This window comes from Bidens hawaiensis, unplaced genomic scaffold (genome assembly GCF_021521415.1).
Source record: "Bidens hawaiensis isolate Kalapana, Puna unplaced genomic scaffold, B.hawaiensis_p1.1 tig00008080_1, whole genome shotgun sequence".
Classification (NCBI taxonomy): domain Eukaryota; kingdom Viridiplantae; phylum Streptophyta; class Magnoliopsida; order Asterales; family Asteraceae; genus Bidens; species Bidens hawaiensis.
The window spans coordinates 934,910-961,425 of NW_027491571.1; the positions used below are offsets into that span (position 1 = coordinate 934,910).

At 35.8% G+C, this 26,516-nt stretch overlaps 1 protein-coding gene across 1 annotated transcript; it reads left to right on the top strand.

The window, feature by feature from the left end:
* Positions 1-23,905: 23,905 nt before the first annotated feature.
* LOC143636888 (uncharacterized protein C24B11.05-like) lies at positions 23,906-25,761 on the top strand. Its single transcript, XM_077104373.1, has 8 exons — positions 23,906-23,928; positions 24,254-24,328; positions 24,428-24,493; positions 24,600-24,697; positions 24,786-24,823; positions 24,916-25,003; positions 25,096-25,302; positions 25,395-25,761. Exons 2-8 carry the CDS (start codon positions 24,265-24,267, stop codon positions 25,614-25,616), a joined length of 783 nt encoding a protein of 260 aa, XP_076960488.1. The 5' UTR covers positions 23,906-23,928; positions 24,254-24,264; the 3' UTR covers positions 25,617-25,761.
* The last annotated feature ends 755 nt before the right edge of the window (positions 25,762-26,516 follow it).

The window sequence follows — 26,516 nt, forward strand, 5'->3', positions numbered from 1 at the left end:
ATTCAAGTTTTGAAACAAAGTTTCAAATCTTGATTGTCTTTTAGCTTGATCTTGATCTTGTTGGTCACTTGTTTGATTAACATTCAAGTCATGATTTTCTTGATCTTGTGGATGATCAAGACGTTCATTCTGTTCATCTTCATATTCATCTTCAGAAGCATTCTTATCAAAAGAAAATTCAGGGTTCTTATCAGCAACTTTTGACCATAACCTGTCCAAATCAACTTTCTTTTCTGAAGTAGCTTCAAGGACACTTGTTCTATAAAAGTTTTCATCAAAGTCTTCAGGATATATCTTGAAAGATTTGATTAACTTCTCCAGATCAAATAACCATGATTCTCCATCAACAGTACTGAACTGAGTTTCATTGAAAAATATATCAGAAGATTCAATCACACTCAAATGATCTTTCACATAAAATCTTTAAGCTTTTGAGTGTGAAGAATATCCAACAAAGAAACAATCTAAAGATTTTGATTGAAATTTGTTCAAGTAATCTTTAGTGCTAAACAAAGAGCATTTTCAACCATAAGGCTTGAAAAACTTGATGCAGGGCTTTCTTTTATACAAAATCTCATAGGGAGTTTTGTGTTGACTTTTGTTGAGAATGACTATGTTCTGTACATAACAAGCAGTGTTAATTGCTTCTGCCCAAAATGTCACAGGCAAATAAGCATCTGCAAGCATGGTTCTTGTAGCCTCAATTAATATTCTGTTTCTTCTTTCTGCAACCCCATTTTGTTCAAGAGTTCTAGGGGTACTAAATTGTTAAAATATTCCTTTAGCTTGACAAAATTCAGTCATTGTCCCATTTTTGAACTCATAACCATTATCACTTCTCATAACCTTTACCCTTGCATCTAATTGGTTCTCAATCCTAGTTACACAACTTTTAATCATCTCAACAGCTTCATCCTTTGAGTTCAGAAACCCATGTAAATCTTGAATAATCATCAATAATCACCAAACAGCACCTCTTTTTGCCAATGCTTGGAATACTCACAAGACCAAAGAGATCCCCTTTTGTTATGTGTATGTTCAAGTGTATGTTCAAATGAAATTGGATTATTGGTGTTGCCTCCCCTTTTGACATGAGATACATTTATCATCCAAATTGTACTTTCTTGTTGGTAAACTAATGACATGTTCACCCTTAACATGTTTGTTCATATTCTTGAGATTGACATGGCATAACTTTCTGTGCCATAGTTTTGTTTCACTTTCATAGGCTTTTGAGACAAAACATGTTCCACCTCTAGCAAATGGCATCTTTCATTCTGAATTCATACAAATTTCCATTTCTAGGAGCCATCATCATAATCATATCAGGAGGAATTACAAATTCAGGCTTCAGGATGAAACAATGAGATTCATCAAATCCAACCTTGTAACCTTTGTCACACATCTGAGATATGCTCAAAAGATTATATTATAATCCTTCCACATGAAAAACATTGTCAAAAGACACTTTCCCACTGGTGAGAATGTCTTTGCCCACAATCTTTCCTCCATTTTCATCACTACTAAAGGCAACTGGTACTTCAAACTTCTCTTCATAATTTACCAATGATCTTCTATCACAGGTCATGTGCCTGGAACATCCACTGTCCATATACCATACATCATTCATTGTTGTGGACTGTTCCTGCACAAATCTAAGGAAATGATCAGTTAAGTGATTAATCACAAGCTAATTCGGCTTGCAAATCATCAGCAACTTCATCGTCAGTTGCATTTGGTTTGGGATCCTCATACACTAACTCACAAGACTCATCAGTCTCATAGCCAGTTTCATACAAGTTTCCAACATACGGAATAATGCTTGCATTCTTCAATGACTATTTCCATTTTCATGATTGTCACTTGAGCTTCAGTCTATGGTATCCATAAGAATCCAAGTGGTTCATAACCATTCTTCAAGAGAAACTTCTCATCTCCAGTGAGCTCCTTTGATTTCTTTCTGTTGAATAGTTTCTTCTTAATATTCTTCTTTCATAACTAGTTGATTTTTCAAAATCAACAAATTTCTCAAATTCTTGAGACTTAACAGATTAGTTTCTGTTTAGTTTCTTGATCATATGACCCCTTTTCTTTTCTTTGAAATCTCTTTTCTTATCAGATGCTACATCAATCTTGACTTGATCATCATCCTTCTTCTTACCCTTACTCAAAAACTCATTGTATCTTTTCTTGTAGAATGAAAAGTCTTGTGCAAACTTTGTATGGTCAAGGACATGAAATGGTTCAGGAGAGAACCTTTCTTGGCATGAGTCAGTGTGATGACCATAAACATCACAGACTTTGCACCATACTTGTCCTTTAAAGTTTTCAGGTGAGTTTCCCTTTTGTATCTTTCACTTGGTATTGGGGGATCAATGCCAATGGTCTTCTGATGAGCAATTTGACCATCAAAATTGATTGAAAACGGTAAGAACTGTTCAATCTTTTCATCAAACCTTTCAACTTAACTTTTTACAAAATTAACCTTTTCCAATTTTATTGAGCTCTCATTCTTTTCACTTCTTGGTCTTGACCATCTTCTTAAATACTCTTCCATGGTTTCCATATTTCCCACATCAAAGAGTTCATGATTGGAGAAAACAAGATAAACTGGAAGAAAAAGATCATCATTCTTGAGGGTTTCATCACTTTTTTTTGCTGTTATTGGCAATTGTTCTTTTTGAGGACACTTTGCCTTTAGGATTTTCAATGATTTTCTTTCTTTTAGATCTACCACAAAGGTCAAAGGATCTATGTTCTCTTCTCATTTGCTAATGGTGTTTCTTCAACTTTGGAGTAATCTTTGGTAACAAAGGGATCTTGTCCTTTGAACTTTGTTCATTCATTTTCTTGTCTTTCAAACTACCACAGCTTGAACATTTATCACTTAATTCACTCATATCATCTTCATTTGACACATTACTCTCCTGATCTTCCATTAAAACTTAAATACCAACAGATTTGTCAACCAATTTTTCTTTTGTTTCAACAACTTTCAACATAAAATCTCCTTCTTCATCAACCTCAATATAAAAACTCGGGTTTTCAAACTTATAATTTATACCCGTTACCCGACCCGTTTTATATTCGGAAAATTCTTAACAATAAAATTATCGCGTTTATCGAGTAAACTAATTATTGTCTAATTACTTATTTAAAATATATATACAACTTTCTTATTTTGGCAAAAATGACCCAAAACTAAAACTATTACCACTTTTGATTCCTTACCTAAACTAGAGTGACTAAAACTGCAAATATGGTATATCATGTAACATCCCGAAATTTCTAAAAATATTATTAAATATATTATTTATTTATGATGGAAAAGTTTACTTGAGTTAGTAGAGAATTAATAAAATAATAAGGATGTGAGGATAAGTATGCTAATTAGTTGGAGTTAATTATGGACCAAAAAGGAAAGATGTGCCTTAGGTCCATGGGCTTAAGGGAGTATAAATACCCCTTAAAACCCTAATTCTTTCCATTTTCATACATCTCTACACCATAGCCTCGACCATCAAAACACACACTTAACCTAATTCCCGTTTTTGAGAAAACCATCCACAATGACACAAAGATTCCCGGAGATCTAGCCGTCGGATCGGTCCCAAATTTTAAATGAGTGTTCAAGGTATATAAATGAAGATTCCCACCGATTAGATCTTCGATCAGAGGTCGGGAAGTATGGTTTTTATCAGCAAAACCGTAGCAGCTCAAAATGAAGATTTTCGGCCACTGTTACACTATTCCGGCGACGGTAGCGGCGGGTTCCGGCGAAGGTGAGCTAATGGGTTTGTAGATAGGGACGAGACGATTCCGTGGCCGCTTGAATCACTCAAATCGGAGTTCGTTTGATATGGTTTTGAGCATCTCGAGTGATTTCAAACAAAAACCTCAAAGGTACGTTTTTGTTAAAAATGTTTACTTTTCATGAAAGGATTTATATGAAAATTGGTAGGATGATAGATCGGGTCTAGACAAATCGTAGAGTTGCAAACTTGAAGATTTAAATGGACTTAACGAACTCATGGTTATGAACGGCTCGTTTAAAGAAAACCTTAGATCTAGTGTTGAACGTTTTAGCTTAAAGGTCCAAACTTTATACTTTTCCGGGCCGAATTTTCCTGTATATCGATCATGGAAATGTTCACGGGGTTGGTTAAAATCATATCAAGGGGTTACACATTAAAACGAAGAGGATTATGGGGGTTGAGAAAGGACCCGTAGCTGTTTGCTGTAACTTTGCCTTAATATCCAAGTTCGCGAGTTGTTAAGTTCGCCTCATCTAAGTTCGCTGATCATGTTCGCCTTCTGCAACTTCACCATATATAAGTTCGCTCAATATATAAGTTCGCTTATGTATAAGTTCGCTCAATATATAAGTTCGCTAAAAGTCTAAGTTCGCTTATGTATAAGTTCGCTTATGTATAAGTTCGCTTATATCTAAGTTCGCTTATATCTAGGTTTGCTTATATATCTAAGTTCCCTTATATTGAGACCCGGATACCTGGCGACTTGTAAATGTATACATATACGTGTATACACTTGATAGCATGCATCGTATAGACCTAAGGAGATAAAATACATGAATGTTAAAATAAAGGGAAAACCATAAAATGCTAAGTAAGCTAATACTAGACCTCTAGAGTAGACCAGACGAGTATTTGATACGTGTAACTATTATACTGTTACAGAGCTCAGTTAAAGAAGGGATTAACTATAAGCGGAGAAAGAGACAGGATCCAGGTGAGTTTCTAGCCCCATTTCCTTGTTATGTTTTCGGGGCTGTGTGCATACTCGATGTGAAGTGTGAATACACTTACCTTAAGTGGTAAGTGTATGCTATAGATGTTATACGAGGTAGCTATTTTATAATGCTTGTCGGTACGTGAACGATCTTCGGATATTGCACGTATAGCCAAGGATAGTAAATTCCAAGTGGTTGTTAGTGTGTATGAATGCTATGATGTGACTTGCTTATTACGTAAATAATGAACTGATATGAAATGTGATATAGGCAGGTAGAGGTAGAGTGTGTTAGAAGTGGCAAGAGTCTAGTAAGGGTGTTAGTGGCATAACGTGAGTGCGTGATAGGGAAAGCCTATACGTGCCTTCGTTATTAAGTGGCATAACGTGAGTGCGTGATAGGGAAAGCCTATATGTGCCTTCGTTATTAAGTGGCATAACGTGAGTGCGTGATAGGGAAAGCCTATACGTGCCTTCGTTATTAAGTGGCATAACATGAGTGCGTGATAGGGAAAGCCTATACGTGCCTTCGTTATTAAGTGGCATAACTTGAGTACGTGATAGGGAAAGCCTATACGTGCCCCTGTTATTAAGTGGCGTAACGTGAACACGTGAGAGGGCAAGCCTCTATGTGTTTCCGTAAACAAGTGGCAAAGTGGTTAGGGGAAGTTATGTGGTTAAGTGGTTAAGTGGTAAGGTGGACATGTTAGACAGTGGATTATGTGTCTTCGGATACATACATATTGTATGAAGTGGTTGTATGGTAAGTTGCTTGATTAACTAGAACTCACTCAGCGTAGCTGACTTTTAGTATGCACGCATGTGAGCGAACTAAAGAGCCGGCATGAGGATGACACATGGCATGGATTGAACGGCTGGCATCTGAAGATGGAAGAAACGATGTGTTAAATATATGTTATGGTTTTAAAGAAAAGATTAAATGTTTGTAATAAACGGTTAAAGTTTTATATTCCGCGAAAGTTTTAATTAACTCTGATTTGTAGAACTGTGTTTATGAGTAAATCCGACGCTAAAGTAGGGCTACCGGGAACGGGGCCTTACATATCAGCATATGATAACCCGTTAACCCATACCCTTCACCCAAGATCCATAACCCAAACCCTTACTTGTTTATTGCTTGTTGCTCAATTCTTGCAATTAACATGGAAATCGAATCAAGCGTTTGATTATCCTTGCTTAAACGACCTTGCCGACAAGACTAATTAAGAAACTAAGATCAACATAATACATATTGTCTATATGAATTAACCTCAGACCCATTTAAGGATTTAGCATATAACGACCATAATAATTCAATTAAATGGGCTTATACAACCTATGAACCAGTGCAAACGAAACCCCTATACCTAATTGTGTTATAACAATCGTTCAGTTGGTGTTTCTTGGAATTCTTTGGTCGGCTCTATTTGTAACGATTAAACCTGTCAATCAATATCTTAGCAAGTATTAATTATATTACTTTGATTCTCTTAATGTCTTCTGTAATAACCTCTTAATTATCGATTTGAAACAAGCGATATAAAGCAATTGATTGTCTAGGGTTTATAACAAATTGGGGATAAATCAACATTTGGTTATAAGGTTTCTGTTTTGTATCCTATCCAACTGACACTCCCAACGCAGCTGGTGGGTGGGTGTGTTCTAAGGATCAAGCCGGTTGGGGGCGTGGGTTCGAGCCTCCCCTAGCCCAGCTTCTTTTATTTCTTTTCTTTTTATTGTTTTAATGATTTTTAGATGGTTCATTTAATTAATATAATTAAAATTAAATACAAAGTAAAACATTATTTTGTTAAACCAACAACATTAAGTTGCGTCTTTTGTCAAATCTCGTAAAATCTTTCTTTTACGTACACTCTCACACACACATATATAAAGGTATTTCAAAGTGGCTAAATATGTTCACACCGTCAATTGTCATTAAAAGATTTAGAATGAATTATTGATTGATATTATGTCAAATTACATATTTTTATATATTTTAAATGATTATAAGTATATTGTGCAATCTATTTATTTAAGCAATATTATCACATATATTAGAATTAGTTAAACATTTATTTACTTAAATTATATTTATATAATTCAATGCATATTTATTTAGATATTATTATTATAATTATTTATATAAAATACTTATATATTTATATCATATTTACTCAAATATTATATCTCCTATTATCTTGTTTTTAATCAAATCATTTTACTTAAATTGTATCTTTAGTTATTTATTTAGATATTAGTATAAGTATCTTTTATATTTAATCTATATATATATTAAATTCTTTCATTAGTACATTTGATTTAAGTATTAACAGTGGGTTTTATAAGAATAATCATTTTATAAATATATGATAATCAATAATATTAATCCTTGCAATGATAACAATCACTATATAAATTAATCGTTCAAGTCTATAATATTATAATCCCAATCATAACTCAAATCACATCAAATCTTAATTATCAAATCATGTTGTATCCCTTATAATTAATTTAATATTATATTATCAAACTAGGAATCTCTTACGGTACATCACGAAGGATTTATCTTTCTCACATCATCATTTATATTTCGTTCATTCGATCAGGTGAGTATCTCACTCCCCTCTTTTACTGTTTTAAAATCCTTTTGGGGACATATGTGTTCGTAGATATTTTACTATTATTTAATACTCAAACTTACAACTGTTAAGTCATGTGTGTTTAACAATTTATGTCTAACGTGTTATATGCTTATAAGTTTTACTTGAATACATGTCGGAGAGGTCCAAAATATTCTCATACTAGTATAAGCATACGCCCGTGGTGTTAGCCATCGTCCAGTTCATCTGGAATCGAGCATACCGACAACATACTTACTTGCTCATTTGGTTAAATTGTTTATCTCACTTGACACAGTTTGCTCTTTTATTTATTATTATATATTCATAAAATCTGGTGTTTTACTCACTAAACCTAGTGTTGAAAAATTATTGTATTTTTAACACAGATGCAGGTTATCGTGTGATATGATTACCAAGTTTGTATGAAGACACTTAGGATTGCATGCTAGAGAGAAGAAACAATAACTTAAATTTTATTTTTTCTTTATTTATTTTATTGATTGACTATGTATTGTGGTATTTGAAAATTGTTGGATTATTTAATTTGAAATAATAGATATTATTACTTTATTTATTGCATGATAGTATCTTAACAACTATGAACAATCAGCTCACGCCCCGGCATTTCAGCCTTAGGTTGGGGTGTGACAGACTGGTATCAAAGTCGAAGGTTTAAGATAGGTCGTTAGTGGTGCCTTAGTAACATGCTTCGGAGCCCCATACGTGCTAATCTGTTAACCTGATGTGTTCTATTTAATTGTTTACACATTACGTAATTACTTGCTAGATTAAATACTTATTAAACTGTTTAATTAATTGTTTATTTTTATTGTCATACACACACAACTCCGAAGCTATGCTTCTCCCTCAAAAACATTTTATTACTCCGAGACTATGTCTCATTCTCAAAATATTTTTATAACTCCGAGGCTACACCTCAATCTCAAAATATTTTTATTTAGTTTTATTAGATTGTCTTTTATTGTTGGAAATTTCCTTTAGAATTTCATAGCTTTGTTTTTTCTTTTTTTCATTTAAAGTTAGGGAATGTGAAAAGATTCCCCGCCATAGTGGAAATTGTCATGCGACTGACACTTTAAGTGTTTAACGTGACCGGTTAAACGGTTACACCCTTTATTGTGTTTTATTATTTTGTTTAATGTCTAGTCGGGTGTAAAACCCATGGGACGCCATGGACACACCAACTGTACATTAGCACAATTTATTATATTTGCGATATTTTGTTGGAACATTATCATCCGTGGTGATACACGAGATGTTTCAACTACTTATGATTGAGTTCGTTCATTCGTTATTTAGTTTGTTCTATTTAATTGCCATGTAACGCTCATGGGCCGACAAACTCAATTGATTCGTTAATTAAGTTGGGCCATTGAAATTTCCGTGTAACGCTCATTGGAGGCCAACTTACACATTTGTTTTGGGTTTTGGTATGCTAAAAAGTTAGCGAAAAAAATGTCATGGAAAGCTCATGGGAAACCCAACATCGAAGAACATTCGTTATTTACCTGTGTCGGGCTCACCCATGCATTGTCTGAAATAGGATAGATGATCCCCGCATCCAACCACTTGATCAACTCCTTTTTCACCACTTCCTCCAAGTTCGGGTTCAATCTTTTTTGAGTCTCCCTTGTTGGTTTAGCCTCCTCATCTGTAATTATTTTATGCATAACAATAGAAAGACTAATACCTTTAATATCTACAAGCGTCCATCCAATGGCCGCCTTATGTGCTTCCAAAACTTTCACCAACGCCCACTATTGATCTTCCTCCAAGTTAGAAGCAATGATAAGCGGAAGGGTTTCATTCTCTCCTAAAAATGTGTACTTCAAATGGCTCAGAAGTTCCATCAATTTAACCTTTGGTGGACGCTCCAAAGATGGATTTGTGTCTGAAATAATCTATGTTCGCAGGCTCTCTAATTGATGTGTCCAAGGTGGTCTTCCTTCTTGCACAACTAGAGCATCTTATTTTTTCTCCTCCGCCCGTAAAGCACACATGTGTACCTATTCAGAATCTTCACAAATACAAGCTTCCACACAATCCTCATCATATTCATGAGGAATACAATGATCCGCCACATCTGCCATAAAACACATTTCACCACTTAAAGAATTAGCAACGTTAGTAAAAACATTAAGGCGCATTTTTTGATTACCAAAAACCATGTCACCAGTACCAAATCTACATTCAATGATCGTGTGATCAGTGTTCAAAAATAGTCGACCCAAGATAACGTTTTGTTGTTGACTCAGGTCAACTGATGAGTAATCCAACACCAAAAAGTCAACAGGATAATAAAAATCCTCAACTTTCACAATCACATCCCGCACAATCCCACGGGGAAGTTTATGAGACAAATCAACCAATACAACTGTGGTCTCAACATGTTTCAAATGACCAAATTCGTATTGGTCATGAAAACCCCCCGGGAGAATGCTCACCCCGGCTCCAAGACCCAATAGCGCCCTAGACATTTGAAAATCACCAACTTGAATATATATTAAGGGCGATCCTGGGTCTTGGAGTTTGGGAGGAAGATACCCTTAAGAATGCACTCACTCTTTCGGTTAAATCAATACATTTAGGCACTTTTTGTTGCCTCTTTTAAGTGCATATTTCTTTTAAAAATTTTGCATATGCGGGAACTTGTTTGATTGCCTCTAGTAGAGGTAGATTCACGTTTACCAGTTTAAACACCTTCCACATTTCCTTCTTTTGAGGACCCCGTTTTAAAATTACATTTTTCTTACATGGGTCAAGCAAAGCCGAAGGAAATGGAACCACATTTGGTTCAACTTCCTTGTTTTTATCTTTTGAGATTGGTGTTTGACCCGTTGTTTGTAATGGTTTTTCAAAAGTGACATGTTTAATGGGTTTGTTGGTTTCAACCTCATCATCATCACTTTCCACCCCCGTAACAACCTCAACTATTCCATACACCAAACCCGGTGACGGGTTGGTTTTATATTCATTACTGCTTCTTAAAACACTAACATGGTTAATAGGAATATTACAAGAAAAATTGTGAGAATGAATTACCTTAGTGTCACTTGGCAATTGCCATTTGTTTTTCTTCAAATCCAACACTTCGATTGCAAGTTGACCCATTTGAGTGGTCAATGATTGAATTGCTTTGTCACGAACTTCATCTTTTTGCATGCACACTTCATCAAGTTGATTCCTCTTTTGCATGTCTTGTTGCATCATTCTAAGCATATCCATGACTTCATTCCCACTTGAAGAACTTTGATCCGAAGACCCTCTTTGACCACTACCCATTTGTTGAAATTGACTTTGAAAACCTTGATTGTTCCCACCACGAAAATTTCCTTGATTGTTGTATCATTGGCTAGGAACAAAATTTCCTTGATTCTCTTAAAAATTTGGATTGTATTGAGTAGCCGAATTCCCATAACGAAAATTTTGATGATTTCTCAACCCGGGTTGGTAAGTTTTCGGTTTCATGTTATAATTTCTACCACCTCCCCCTTTGACCTTGAATCGTGTTCACTTCCTCCATTTGTTCTTGACTTCCCGTACAAGCATCCGCTGCATGACCCAATCCACCACAGTTAGTACAAACATCATACACTTGATTGATAGTTTGCACCCCTCCATCTTCTAAGGCATGTACTTGCGGTCTTCCAATTGTCGATCGTGCTCTTCTTGCGGTTTGAGCCTTTCTTTTTTACGTGGAAGACATTTGCTCCAAAAACGCCCAATCATCTTGCATATAATGTACCAAATGTACCATTTGTAATCGACATCAAATCCCGCTCATCTTCCGTATTCAACACCTCATGTAAAGCATTCAACAACTCCCAAAGAGCAATACCATGATGAGGACAATTCTTGTAACATCCCGAAATTTATAAGAATAAATAATTATTTTATTATTTATTTAAGATGGAAAAAGTTTACTTGAGTTAATAGAAAAATAGAAAATAATAAAGATAGAATGATAAGTAGGCTAATTAGATGTAATTAATTATGAACCAAAAAGGAAAGATGGGCCTAAGGTCCATGGGCTTAATGGAGTTTAAATACCCCTTAAAACCCTAATCCCTTCCATTTTCATACTTATCCACACCATAGCCTACACCATCAAAACACACACTTAACCCAATTTCCGTTTTTGAGAAAACCACCGACAAAGACACAAAGATTCTCGGAGATCTAGCCGTCGGATCGGTCTTAAATTTTAACCAAGTGTTCACGGTATATAAATGAAGATTCCCACCGATTATATCTTCGATCAGAGGTCGGAAAGTACGGTTTTTATTAGCAAAGCCGTAGCAGCTCAAAATGAATATTTCCGGCCATTGTTCCACTATTCCGGCGACTGTAGCAGCCGTTTCCGGCGAAGTTGAGCTAATGGGTTTGTAGATTGGGACGAGACGGTTCCGTGGCCGCTTGAATCACTCAAATAGAAGTTCGTTTGATATGGATTTGAGCATATCGAGTGATTTCATACAAAAACCTCAAAGATACGTTTTTGTTAAAAAGGCTTACTTTTCATGAACGGATTTACATGAAAATTGGTAGGATGATAGATCGGGTCTTGATTATTGATAAAGTAATGAACTTGATAATAAACGGGTTAGTTGGTTCGTTTCGGGTAAAACGAGTAGTGTTCGGTTTGTGAAAAGGATGGGTAAACGAAGTCGGTTTTGCATGAAACTCACTAGGTTAGTAAATCGAGTATAGCTATACCATAAAAATGCAAACTTGATGATTAAAATGGACGAAATGGACTCATGGGTATAAACGGTTCTTAAATGAAACCCTAAATCTAGCCTAGAACGTTTTAAATCTATAAAGGTCTAAGCTTTATGCCTAAACCGGGTTAGATCTAGATGATGATATAGTGACGGGTGTAAAACGGTTATGAATGATGATGAAAAGGGGTTAAAAGCTCATGATTTGAACGATAGAACAGTTAACTGAGCAATGTAGAAACCTAAATATAGAAAGATGAGTTGAAATGGGGGTTCTTGGCCAGGACTGAGGATTCTCGGCCAACCCATGCTTTCGGCCAGATATGGGATCTCGGTCAATACGGGTTCTCGGTCAACGCGAGAACTCGGTCAACATGAGTTTTCGGTCCATTAGAGTTCTTTGTGACCAAAGGTTCTCGGTCAAACTTGAGACTTTGGTCAAACCAGATTTCTCGGTCAAACCGGAGTTCTTGGTCAAACCGGAGTTCTCGGTCAGACTGGAGTTCTCGGCTGACAATGCTCCCTGTTGAGTTTGGTCCCGGTCAGTTGGGCTCAAAGGCTACATTAGATAGTGGGCTTGATCTACTTGCTGGACCCATATGTAAGAACTAAACAAACAAGCCCAACTTTGGAAGCACGTTGGTAAACTAAAATACCACTTAATTAGTTGTACGGTTAATTAACAAATATATATTTAACAGTTAGCCGAGCTCAGTTAAGGAAAGGAATTACGATAAACGGCGAGCGCAACACGATCCAGGTGAGTTTCTATCCCCATTTTCCTTGTTTTGTTTTCGGGGCTGTGTGCATACTCGATGTGATAGTTAATACACTTACCTTAAATGGTAGGTGTATGCCATGTATGATTTATATGTTATTTATGTATATCTTGAATGTGAATGAAAGCTTGTCGGTACGTGAACGATCTTCGGATATTGCACGTATTGACAAGGGAGGTATGTGTATGATAGTTGAATATATATGTGCAACATATGAATATGCATGAATGATTAAAGAAAGTATATGTATGTTACGGGTATGTAAAGATAGTATGCTTGAAGATGAAGAAGTAAGGGATCAGGCCATAATAATATCTGAGATATAGAAGAAAGGGATTAGACCCTAATAATATCGGAGATAGAGAAGAAAGGGATCATACCCTAATAATATCTGAGATAGAGAAGTAAAAAGGGATCAGACCCTAATAATATCTGAGATAGACAAGAAAGGGATCAGACCCTAATAATATCTGAGATAGACAAAGGAAAGAGGGATCAGACCCTAATAATATCTGAGATAGACAAGAAATGGATCAGACCCTAATAATATCTGAGATAGATAAAAGAAAGAGGGATCAGACCCTAATAATATTTGAGATAGAATGAACAGTAATTATATAGTATGAAAGTAATAAAGTATGAATGTATGTATGAAATTATGTAATGAAAGTAAGTTAGTAAAGTTATTATTATGTATCTTCGGATGCATAATTGAAGGTAAGTGTATGTATTATATGATATGTGATTAATTAGAACTCACACAGCGTAGCTGACTTTTAGTATGCACGCATGTGAGTAGGATGAGACAGCTGGCTTGAGTGGGGACACATGGCAGAAGAATAAGAGTCTGGAATTCGAAGACGCATGAGGTTTTATATTTAATGTTTTGAATTTGAAAGACAAGAATGTTTTAAGACAAGTTATGGTTTATTATTGTTATGTTATTGAAAGTTTTATATTCCGCGCAAAGTTTTAATTAACTCTGATATTTAGAACTGTGTGTATGAGTAAATCCAACGTCTAATTGTGAGCACTGGTAACGGGGCCTTACAAGTTGGTATCAGAGCATAAGTTCAAGAGAATTAAGCATCCTACATGCTTAGACTCGAATAGAGAATGAGATTTAAGTAAGAAAATAAGAAAGATGCCAGTTTAAGAAAGCCATGTGTCACTCAAGCAAGCTTAGTAAAGGTAAAGTATATGATTAATTTCATGTATAATGTAAGAATGTGTAAGGAAGTTAGCTTAATTGCTATAGAAAGAATATTTGAATGTTAGCTTAATTGCTAAAGAAAGAATGTGTGTATGCTAGCTTAAATGCTAGGGATAATAATGTAGGTTATATGTATGTTATGATTGTGTGTGAAGTAGAAACTAGCACAAGTGAAATCACAAAGGGAAATATGTTGAACCTGAGGAGTAATGTAAAGAGTTAATTACACTTGGTAACTGTCATTAACTACTTACCTTACGAATCATGTACTAAATAATTCCTAGAGTGATAACGTTTGTGTTTCCTTAGAAATAAGTTAGATGACTTACAAAGGGACGAGCGTGCACGTGCCAACCAGAAACCTGTTGAAGAAGGAGTGGCAAAGCGATATGCGAAAGCAGTAGGACTTCAACTTTAGGAAGTAATGAAGAAGGATCACGCTTGGAGCTTGTAGTCATGTATACTAAGGGAGTTGCTCAATTGTTTCTAAATACAATGCCAACAATGTTCGATGAAGCATCAAAGGTGGCCCGAACTAGAGAATCAAGTGGAAGCAACATGAAAGAAACGGAGATAGGCCAACTAGAATGAGTCAAGACATGTAGTATGCCTGCAATAGTTAACTCCATAAGGGTCTTGCTCGGATCCGGAATAACGAAGTGAATGATGAGGAATCGGAGATGATCGAGAAGGACGGGTGATTGTCAATATATCCTAATTGAACATGCATAAAAGGATGAGGCTACCTAGTGTAGCAAATATGAAAGAAGACGCTAAGAAGAATGTAGTTGGGTACCTGAAACTTTATGGAAGAGACCACTAGCGATACTTTCGTTAAAGTATGAGAATGGTTAAGAATTGTAAGATAGAACTAGAGGGACGCGAGTTCCATGCTACCCTTTATGATTGACCTTAAGAGAGTTCGATGTCGTTTGGGAATGGATTTGACGTTTAAGTTTAAAGATCGTATAGCATGTAAAAGTAAGTTGATAAGGTTTATGTCATTGGATGGCGGTACCGTGACAGTTTATGGTAATAAGGAAAGTTCAAGGCTTAAATTCATTCCGATGATATAAGCTGAAGGTTTGTTAAGGCGAGGATGCAATGCCTACCTGGTGTATGTTGTCAAAGCTACGGCCGACACGAAATAAATGAAAGATGTTCATGTAGTGCGTGACTAACCAGAAGTGTTCCCATAGGACCTTCCAGGGTTACCACTGGAACAAAAGGTAGCATTCCAGTTAGAGTTAATACCAGGAGCACAGCCCGTCGCTAAAGCACCACAACGTATGTCGCCGTCCAAGATGAAATAGATAATGTCCCAACAACAAGAACTCCTCGACGAAGGTGTTTTATGCCGGGTATTTTCCTACGGGATGTACCGGTGATGATCGTGAAGGAAAAAGACAGAAGTATGAGAAGGTGTATAGATTTCTACAAGTTGAACAAGCTTACTGTGAAGAATAGATATTCGTTGCCACAATTTGATGATTTATTTGATCAAATGCACGGTGCGAGTTGGTCCTCGCAAATAGACCTCAGAGCAGGCTATTAACAGTTGAAAGTGAAAGAGCCAGGCATCCCTAAGACAACGTTTCCGACACGATATGGACACTAAGAATTACTCGTGATATCGTTTGGATTGAAGAGTGCTCCAGCAACATGTATGGTTATGATGAATAGAGCGTTTCATCCGATCGTGGACTAATCTGACATTGCTTTTGTTGATGATAATCTTGAAATATTCAAGGAATAAGTCCAATCATGTTGAACACTTGAGAGAAGTGTTGTAGACGCTGAGGAAAGACTAATTGTATGCTAGGTTTTCAAGGTGCACCATTGATACATGGATACCTCTTCAAGCAGAAAGAACGGAATACGAGGCAAGGAGATGGGCAGGGCTGATAAAGGATTATGATCGTGAAAACAAGTATTATCCCGGAGAAGCTAACGAGGTCACTGACGCACTAAGTCATAAAGGTGGAGAGGTTATCACGACAATTAAGCCGTATAAATTAGTTAGTACTTTGGATTGCATGAGCGAGATCCACGAGGTACAACTAAAAGTTATAAAGGATGAGAGCAAGATAAAAAATAAATGAATTCTCTAGTTACACCGAGAGTTGAAAGATAATACTTATGATGTGAAAATCAGATTTGGTCGCCTGAGGATTTCATGTCATGGATATCTTCAAGGCCAAATCCTAGATGAAGGTCATAAGTCTAGATGTCGGTTATAATGAAGGCGTATACAAATAGAAGTGAAATGCTTAAGTAGCACTCAAATGAAGATGAGTCCATGGTATGTGACAGCTGTGGATAGACATGATACTTTGCCTACACGGATAAGAACAACCCCAAGTGTTACGAATGTGGAGCCGACAGTCACACTGCAAGAGGATGCTAGAAACCAGGGACAAAAGGTGGAAAGTCATGCGAGGAAAGCGTAGATATGGTTTAGACTTATGTCTACCTGAATTGAGTCTTGACACAAATGATTAGTGTGTAATTGATAATCACGTGATTATGGAAGGGAAGTCTCCGGAACGGAAAGGATAGAATGGTATTATAAAAGAAGGTCAAGACGTACCGGAAAGGAAGCCGGTTAAGGTAATTGGTTACGATAGACCAGCCAGCCTGATATACAACGGCAAACAACAATGGATTCATAGGACAACGTGAGGCTTGATTAGTCAAGAAAGGAAGATGTATCACCATGGATTTCATGATCAAGCTACCTTAGACATCTATAACTCATGAACCCTACATGTTGATACAGAGCTGAGAATGAAAGAAGGTTTAAGCGGTAACTTAAGGAGTTCTCCAACAAGTTATGCAATGGATGTACTCAAGGATTGCAAGAAGTGTTCTACCTTAAGGGATGGACAAATGGATTTCAAGAAATAATCATCAAGGAGGAACTGGGAATGCTTCCTTACGTTTTGAACGCATTGTAAACAATATATTTGCTAAAGGTTGCAATTGGACAGAATGGCCATTCAGTGCTCAGTGTTATTATAGTAAGTGCAATGTTTCTATTTAAAGGACGAGAAAGAAGAGTATTCTTGTGGAAGTGATATGCACTAGCAAAGTCTGGATAAGAAAACGTATCATCAAGGACTTCATGGACAAGCTACCTAGAAAGCAAAAACTAATTAACATCACTCGATGATTGTGGATAAACTGATAAGTTAGGAAGCTAAGCCGGTTCAAGAAAGAATGTGAATACATGAAGCATTCCTTTTACAAGGACTAAGCAGGTTTCGAGGACGAAACCTCTTATAAGGAGGGTAGACTTGTAACATCCCGAAATTTATAAGAATAAATAATTATTTTATTATTTATTTTAGATGGAAAAAGTTTACTTGAGTTAATAGAAAAATAGAAAAATAATAAAGATGAAATGATAAGTAGGCTAATTAGATGTAATTAATTATGAACCAAAAAGGAAAGATGGGCCTAAGGTCCATGGGCTTAATGGAGTTTAAATACCCCTTAAAACCCTAATCCTTTCCATTTTCATACATATCCACACCATAGCCTACACCATCAAAACACACACTTAACCCAATTTCCGTTTTTGAGAAAACCACCCACAAAGACACAAAGATTCCTGGAGATCTAGCTGTCGGATCGGTCTTAAATTTTAAACGAGTGTTCACGGTATATAAACGAAAATCCCTCCGATTAGATCTTCGATCAGAGGTCGGGAAGTACGGTTTTTATTAGCAAAGCCGTAGCAGTTCAAAATGAATATTTCCGGCCATTGTTCCACTATTCCGGCGACTGTAGCGGCCGTTTCCGGCGAAGTTGAGCTGATGGGTTTGTAGATCGGGACGAGACGGTTCCGTGGCCGCTTGAATCACTCAAATCGGAGTTCGTTTGATTAAAAACCTCAAAGGTACGTTTTTGTTAAAAAGACTTACTTTTCATGAACAGATTTACATGAAAATTGGTAGGATGATAGATCGGGTCTTGATTATTGATAAAGTAATGAACTTGATAATAAACGGGTTAGTTGGTTCATTTCGGGTAAAACAAGTAGTGTTCGGTTTGTGAAAAGGACGGGTACACAAAGTCGGTTTTGCATGAAACTTAGTAGGTTAGTAAATCGAGTATAGCTATACCATAAAAATGCAAACTTGATGATTAAAATAGACGAAATGGACTCATGGGTATAAACGGTTTTAAATGAAACCCTAGATCTAGCCTAGAACGTTTTAAATCTATAAAAGTCTAAGCTTTATGCCTAAAACGGTTTAGATCTAGATGATGATATAGGACGGGTGTAAAACGGTTATGAATGATGATGAAAAGGGGTTAAAAGCTCATGATTTGAACGATAGAACAGTTAACTGAGCAAGGTAGAAACCTAAATATAAAAAGATGAGTTGAAATGGGGGTTCTCGGCCAACCCATGCTTTCGGCCAGATATGGGATCTCGGTCAATACGGGTTCTCGGTCAACGCGAGAACTCGATCAACATGAGTTTTCGGTCCATTAGAGTTCTTGGTGACCAAAGGTTCTCGGTCAAACTTGAGACTTTGGTCAAACCGGATTTCTCGGTCAAACCGGAGTTCTTGGTCAAACCGGAGTTCTCGGTCAGACTGGAGTTCTCGGCCGACAATGCTCCCTGTTGAGTTTGGTCCCGGTCAGTTGGGCTCAAAGGCTACATTAGATAGTGGGCCTGATCTACTTGCTGGACCCATATGTAAGAACTAAACAAACAAGCCCAACTTAGGAAGCACGTTGGTAAACTAAAATACCAACTTAATTAGTTATACGGTTAATTAACAAATATATATTTAACAGTTAGCCGAGCTCAGTTAAGGAAAGGAATTACGATAAACGACGAGCGCAACACGATCCAGGTGAGTTTCTATCCCCATTTTCCTTGTTATGTTTTCGGGGCTGTGTGCATACTCGATGTGATAGTTAATACACTTACCTTAAATGGTAGGTGTATGCCATGTATGATTTATATGTTATTTATGTATATCTTGAATGTGAATGAAAGCTTGTCGGTACGTGAACGATCTTCGGATATTGCACGTATTGACAAGGGAGGTATGTGTATGATAGTTGAATATATATGTGCAACATATGAATATGCATGAATGATTAAAGAAAGTATATATATGTTACGGGTATGTAAAGATAGTATGCTCGAAGATGAAGAAGTAAGGGATCAGACCCTAATAATATCTGAGATATAGAAGAAAGGGATTAGACCCTAATAATATCAGAGATAGAGAAGAAAGGATCAGACCCTAATAATATCTGAGATAGAGAAGTAAAAAAGGATCAGACCCTAATAATATCTGAGATAGACAAGAAAGGGTCAGACCCTAATAATATCTGAGATAGACAAAGGAAAGAGAGATCAGACACTAATAATATCTGAGATAGACAAGAAAGGGATCAGACCCTAATAATATCTGAGATAGACAAAGGAAAGGGAGATCAGACCCTAATAATATCTGAGATAGACAAGAAAGGGATCAGACCCTAATAATATCTGAGATAGACAAAAGAAAGAGGGATCAGACCCTAATAATATTTGAGATAGAATGAACAGTAATTATATAGTATGAAAGTAATAAAGTATGAATGTATGTATGAAATTATGTAATAAAAGTAAGTTAGTAAAGTTATTATTATGTATCTTCGGATGCATAATTGAAGGTAAGTGTATGCATTATATGATATGTGATTAACTAGAACTCACTCAGCGTAGCTGACTTTTAGTATGCACGCAGGTGAGTAGGATGAGACAGCTGGCTTGAGTGGGGACACATGGCAGTAGAATAAGAGTCTGGCATTCGAAGATGCATGAGGTTTTATATTTAATGTTTTGAATTTGAATGACAAGAATGTTTTAAGACAAGTTATGGTTTATTATTGTTATGTTATTGAAAGTTTTATATTCCGCGCAAATGTTTAATTAACTCTGATATTTAGAACTGTGTGTATGACTAAATCCAACGTCTAAATGTGAGCACCGGTAACGGGGCCTTACAATTCTTGATCATCATGTTAAACCGTTCAAATGCTTCATGAAACATCTCACCCGAATGTTGTTGAAAAATTCTAAAACTCCTTCTTGCATCATTAGTCTTTTGAGCCGTGAAATCTCTTCCAAAAATCTTTGTTGCATCTCGGCCTAAGTATAAATCGATGCAGAAGGCAATGTGTAAAACCATATTTTCGCCTTATCTTCCAAAGAAAATTGAAAAAAAGACCAACTTAACATCGTTCGACGAAAAAACTTGACCCCCAAGTGTGTTGCAAATTGAGTCATACGCCTCCAAATGAAAATAAGGTTCTTCCGTTGTTAAACCCTTATACTTCGGTAGACTTTGGAGTGAATTGGTTTTAACCTCAAATGTTCTTCCTTGTTGATTTTGAGGAATAACCACCGGAGATGGATTATTAGTGGTGACCGTTCAAAAATGAGCTTCAAATCCCCTTGCCATTTATCTATTACGTCTTTTTGGTACCCCCAATGGTACTCTTGGTTGACCCATTTGCCTTTGTATGGGCCTTGGAGGTGCAAATTATTGAAATTGTGGTTGGGGTATTTGTTGTTGAAATTGTTGCTCTTGTTGTTGCCCTTGTGGAGGAACTTGTTGTTGAACTTGTTGTGGAACTTGTTGTTGTTGTATAACCGGTGATTGTTGAATAACCGATTCCGGTGGTTGCCTTTGAGCATATACAAAATTCCCTTGATTCGACCTTTAATTGCCATCACACTCCGTGTAATAACCTTCCTGTTCATGACCCTCGAACTCCCTTTCAAACCCATCACCATAACCATCACCTTGTGTTCTCAAAGATTGCATAAATGGCAGTGGTTGATATTGGAAACTTGATTGTGGTTGTTGAAAAATCAGAGGGGTATGACCAATAGGTGGTTCTTGTTGGAATGGAGGTGGTTGGTATTGTTGGCAATGTTGATGATGTTTGGTAAGTGAATTGAGTATTTACGGGCACGGTTGTGTTGGTTAGTTTCACTTCACTTAATGAAGTATGTATGGTAGTAGAACTTGGTGGAGATGGATTTGGTGGAGGTGTGGTTGGCAATGATTGACCTGTAGTGGGATTTGGTTACTCTATTGTGTTGTTAGATGCAGTCGGAGAACCAAGAAGTTTGTTCTCCCGAAGTAAGACTCGGTTTCGTATAAGCATTCGTTCAATCTCGGGATCAAAAACTAGTGGTGATGACATGTTAGAGCCTCTAGTATGCATACACCTGTAAGTACCTGCACACTAACACAACCAGTGTAAACCCGAAAATAACAAACAAAAACTAGAAAAGTTAACACACGTTGCGCACTACTCCCCGGCGGTGGCACCAATTTAACGTGAGGTCGTAGACTCACTCTAATAAAAACCAATTACACTAATGGATAACGATGAGTGGGTATCGAACACAGGAAGTTTGTGAAAAACGTTACTAAGTAGCTTTTTAATTTGACTATATTAAACTAAGTGCAAAAATAAATAAATTCAAAGATTCGATTTGGTTGATTGGTTTGAACCAGAAGAACTAAAAACAAATAATGAGTTTTAACCGATTCAATAAAAAGAATGCTCTTTCCCGATTTCAGGTTTCTATGATTGATAATGCTAACTTTCACTTTTGGGATGAACTACATAGACATAGTTCGCGAGTATATGTTTGATTGTGATAAAAGGGGACTAAGTACTTGTATTGCAATAACACAAGGTTGTCACCCGATAATCAGTTTTATATAGCTAACCCTAATTCTATTGCAATAAATTTCGATTGCCTATGGCACCAAGAACTGATGGTCAAGAACACGAATTGAACTATACTAACAATTACTAATCAAACTCACAATCACCATATCAATATAATCATAAGATCAAACTACCATCCCACAAATAACAAACAATTAACAAACATTTAATGTAAAACCTTACAATTCAGGAGAGAACACAAAGGAAATTAGCCATACATAATCTGGTTCATAATCACATCAATTTCAAGGTTCATACGAATCAAAGACATAAACCGAATGTCATAATTCACCCAAATACTGTTTTGTGCTTCCAAAATCGCCTCTAGAACCCCCAATCTCAATAGTGAAAACGCTCCCCAAAAGTCGTCCAGAAATTCCTTAAAAAACACTGAATAAAAGTGGCAGTTACTGGCTAGACTGTACCGTAGGCTACGGGGATGACCACGATGCCCTGTTGCACCACGGTACGGTGTGCCCTAGAAAAACTCAATTTTTGTTTCAGGTTGACTGTGGCCTATGGTACCCACCATAGGTCACGGTGGTTTCTTTTTCCAGCATATGTTTACTTATTGACAGCTTTGGTACCTTGAGCTTTCCTGACCCGTCCAGTAGCTTCCAAACTTCCATATTAGCTCCCAAAAGCTCCTTTTAACTGCAAATAAGTCGTGTGGCCGTAGTTATACATTTCTAACAATTTAACATTCAAAACATAGATATTTAACTCGTTTAAGCTCAATTACGGGTAATACTCTAATGCACCCGTCAAAAATATTTGAAAAAGGGTCCCTGATTCCCATTTTGATGGGATGGTAAGGTGATTCGGATAAAGAATAAGGGTTCAATCCCTGTAGAGTGTAGCATTTAATCGTTCAAAAAAAGACATTTAAAATGATTTGAGCCATCGTGCAAACACAATATAATTATAATGTGTTCGGCTAATTCTATATGTGTATGGAATCTTGATTTGATTATAAGTGTTACTTAATCCTCTTCGTTTATATGCAATATTCATGATTGAAAGTATGGGTGTTTATTTATTGTATGTAGAATCAATAGTGTAGTATATTTGTTACCTGACAGCTGAACCAAAAAACAGATCGCAGGCAAAAAGTGATGGAATCGGGGGAAAGAATTTGGGACACCGACATCCACTGTATTTGCTTAAACGGGATTGTGTCATACAAGGTTATTAGATTAACGACATCCACTGGATCTGCTTAAACGGGATTGTGGTCATGCAAGGTTATTGGATTATATTATTATATATTGTAACACATTATTAAAAAGTAAATATCCCGTATTTACCATTGTTTTACAGGTTTGTGGTCGTATGCGTGTCACTGGAAGACAACATAGAAAGAAAGATGGGAAACTCAAGAAGTAATTGTTGAACTTATTCAATTAAGTGAACCAAGAACATTTATTCCGATATTTACATAAACTTTATAGGCTACATGAAACATAGAAAACAATGAAACTTATGTCATATTTGCGCAAACCTTATAGGCTCAATTATAAGAGCATTGTTAAACTTATTAATTGAAAACAAATAAATTATGCTTTATTTATAGATTACATGAAACTTAAAAAACAATGCAGACTCAAATTAGGAAACTTAAATAATTTCTAATTCTAAATATATAAAATTCCCTAAATTAATAACTTAGACATTAAGTTTTCTTTTAATTTTGAATTATTATTTTTTAATTAATATTTTATTTTTTAAAGTTTTTTTTTTTTTTACAAATTCTTATAATTCCTTTCATTTTTTTTCTCATTTACCGAGTACCTTTGACATTCTTTATTAACCACACCACCAACTTTGATTTATAATTTAAAAAGGCAGAGAGACTATTACACGCGTCGTCAAGAATAACCATTAGAATGTGACTTCCAGAAAATTCGGCACGTTTACGTTGTTCTTATTCTTGACTTTCCTTATTCAAAATCTTCAGCCCCTTCTTCACCCTATATATATATATATATATATATATATATTCATTCCCAAAACCCACATTATTCCAACTTTCTCACTTATTATTTCATTCATCTCCGGTAAGTCTTCATTATATTACTTTCATTTTGCTTTTAGACATTTACTTTACTCTTTCAGATCTCAAATAAATGTGTTTTAGTTATATTGATTTGAACCATTTGAAGCATTGATTCGGGTATGGTTTCTGTGAATTTATACCCAAAACCCTATAATCAAATCCAAGAACATAGGAATACGATTTTATTTATTAAATCATGATTAATTAGTAATTAATTTGGGGGTTATTAGTTATTACCCATTTAGATGGATCAAGTTGACTACTTGTATTTTTGTTCCTGTGTTTGACTATTTCTTCAGTCAAATAATAAATCTTGGTTGTTGTAGATTAGTACAAGATGGAATACGAAAACGAATACCCTCAACAGATCCCACATTCAAGATATGAATGCCTTCTTTTTGGTAAATTTCTAATTCTACAAAATTTTTATTTTTTATATTCCGATTTGTATCGATTGTCTTTCAATGGGATTTTGAAATCTTTTTATGCTGGATTTTTAGATGTTGATGACACTCTTTACCCTTTTAGCTCCGGGTTGTCAGCAGAGTGCACCAAGAACATTAAAGGTATTACATTTACAAATATTTATTATCGCTAAAAGTGTTTTCTGTTTGTTAAATTGTATGTGAAATTAACTAATGATCGCTGTCACATGAATACTTTTGTTTGTAGATTATATGGTTAATAAGCTAGATATCGAGGAAAGCAAAGTCCCGGAAATGTGCGTCCAACTCTATAAGGATTACGGGACAACAATGGCTGGTCTTCGGGTATAAAATCTGAAAAAAAACAGAAAGAAAGAAAAGTTAACTTTATTGTATGTTAAGAATCAAGTGATTTACTCGTTTCTTTATGCAGGCTCTTGGCTATGAATTTGACAATGATGAATACCATGGGTACCAAATCTTGTTATCACATTCTGTCTATATATATGTATATGAAAACCTTAAGAATAAAAATCTAATCTTGTGAAATTGGTGATTAACAGTTTTGTTCACGGGAGATTACCCTATGAATATCTGAAACCCGACCCTGTTCTTAGAAGTCTTTTAAACAGCTTGCCCATTAGGAAAGTGGTAAGTTTTTAAAAATTGATGGTTTTTAATTTTTTTATAAAGATTTCTTGTATTATAAATATAAATTCATAATTTCGTTGATAATTTAACAGATTTTCTCAAACGCGAACGAGGCACACGTGGCTGAAGTTCTTGGTCGACTTGGATTGGAGGACTGCTTTGACGATGTCATATGTTTCGAGTCCCTAAACCCTAAATCTGAAACCATTGATATTTCCAAGAGTCTAATTGTTTGTAAACCATCTGAAAATGCGTTCCAACAGGCTTTCAAGATGGCAAATATTAACCCTCATAAAACTGTAAGTTATCTTAGATTAAAATCTCGAATGAACATAATAAATAGATGCAACTATTATGTGGAATTTGACAATCGTATATTTGGTGTTTTCAGTTGTTTTTTGATGACAGTATACGTAATTTACAAACTGCAAAACTCACCGGTCTTGACACTGTGTTGATCGGGTCATCACAGCGTAAGAAAGGCGTGGACTATGCTTTAGAGAGTATACACAACATTCGGGAAGCAGTGCCGGAGCTATGGGAAATGGTCAACAAGTCAAATGATGTTCGGCGGTCAGCGAAGATTGCAATTGAAACTCCTGTGGAAGCATAGATTGATAACTCTGTTATTCTTCTAGCCTTTTGGTTCTAAACATGATGTTTAATTGTTATTTTAATTAACCAAGTCTGGTCACTATTGTCTTTGTAATGATATACTTTTTGTGAAAATGAGAACTTTTGACTTTAAAATAATGAAATTGGACATATGATTGTTAAAAATTCTGTTGGTTTGAGCCATGTATCAACCTTGCGTTAGTGGGTGTTTGTTTGGGTCTGAATGGGATCACTCGGCTCTAAAGTCTGATTCAGTCAGACTATAAAGTGTTTGGTTTGTTTAAAAATCTCATTTAAATGTCTGAATAAACATCTGATTCGGTAATTTTATAATTGTAGCTGAATGAAAAGGACCATAAGACCCTTATAGGGTTCGAAACGGCTAGGCCTAGACGCTAGGGCTTATGGTTTGAGCTACTAATTGATGATCAGTTTATGATAACTGATGTTCAATTTTTATAATGACAATTTGGTTCGGATGGCTAATTGATGTTTTCACCATTTGATGATATGGCAAGGTATTTGGGTTTATTGGGATGAATTTGAAATGAAAACGTAAAGTATTGGTGTCGATCTATGCTTAAATATGATTTTTACACATTAGGTTCATTCATAAACTGCACAAGCATGATGTTTCTTTGAAAAATTTTATAACTGAATGTAGTTTCGAGATAGGGTCGAACCCTTGGTGTGTGTAATTGATGTATGTTGAAAGTTGAAACATAATAGAATGTGCAAGAATAGCTTATCTTCATTTTAAGTTGGTTATATAAAGTTCCTTAAGAAAGATTGAGTTGAAAGAGCCATAGACATAATTGGTTTTGTAAACAAAATTATGATGCACATAAGGCATTTGATAAAATGTCTGGGATGAAATGACTAATTTAACTTTTAAACA

Excerpts from the sequence above, each read along its gene's own strand:
- LOC143636888 (XM_077104373.1), top strand. The coding sequence starts at position 24,265 with ATGGAATACGAAAACGAATACCCTCAACAGATCCCACATTCAAGATAT. Across the intron at positions 24,329-24,427 it reads ATATGAATGCCTTCTTTTTG|ATGTTGATGACACTCTTTAC; the intron begins GTAAATTTCTAA and ends CTGGATTTTTAG. Across the intron at positions 25,004-25,095 it reads GCTTGCCCATTAGGAAAGTG|ATTTTCTCAAACGCGAACGA; the intron begins GTAAGTTTTTAA and ends ATAATTTAACAG.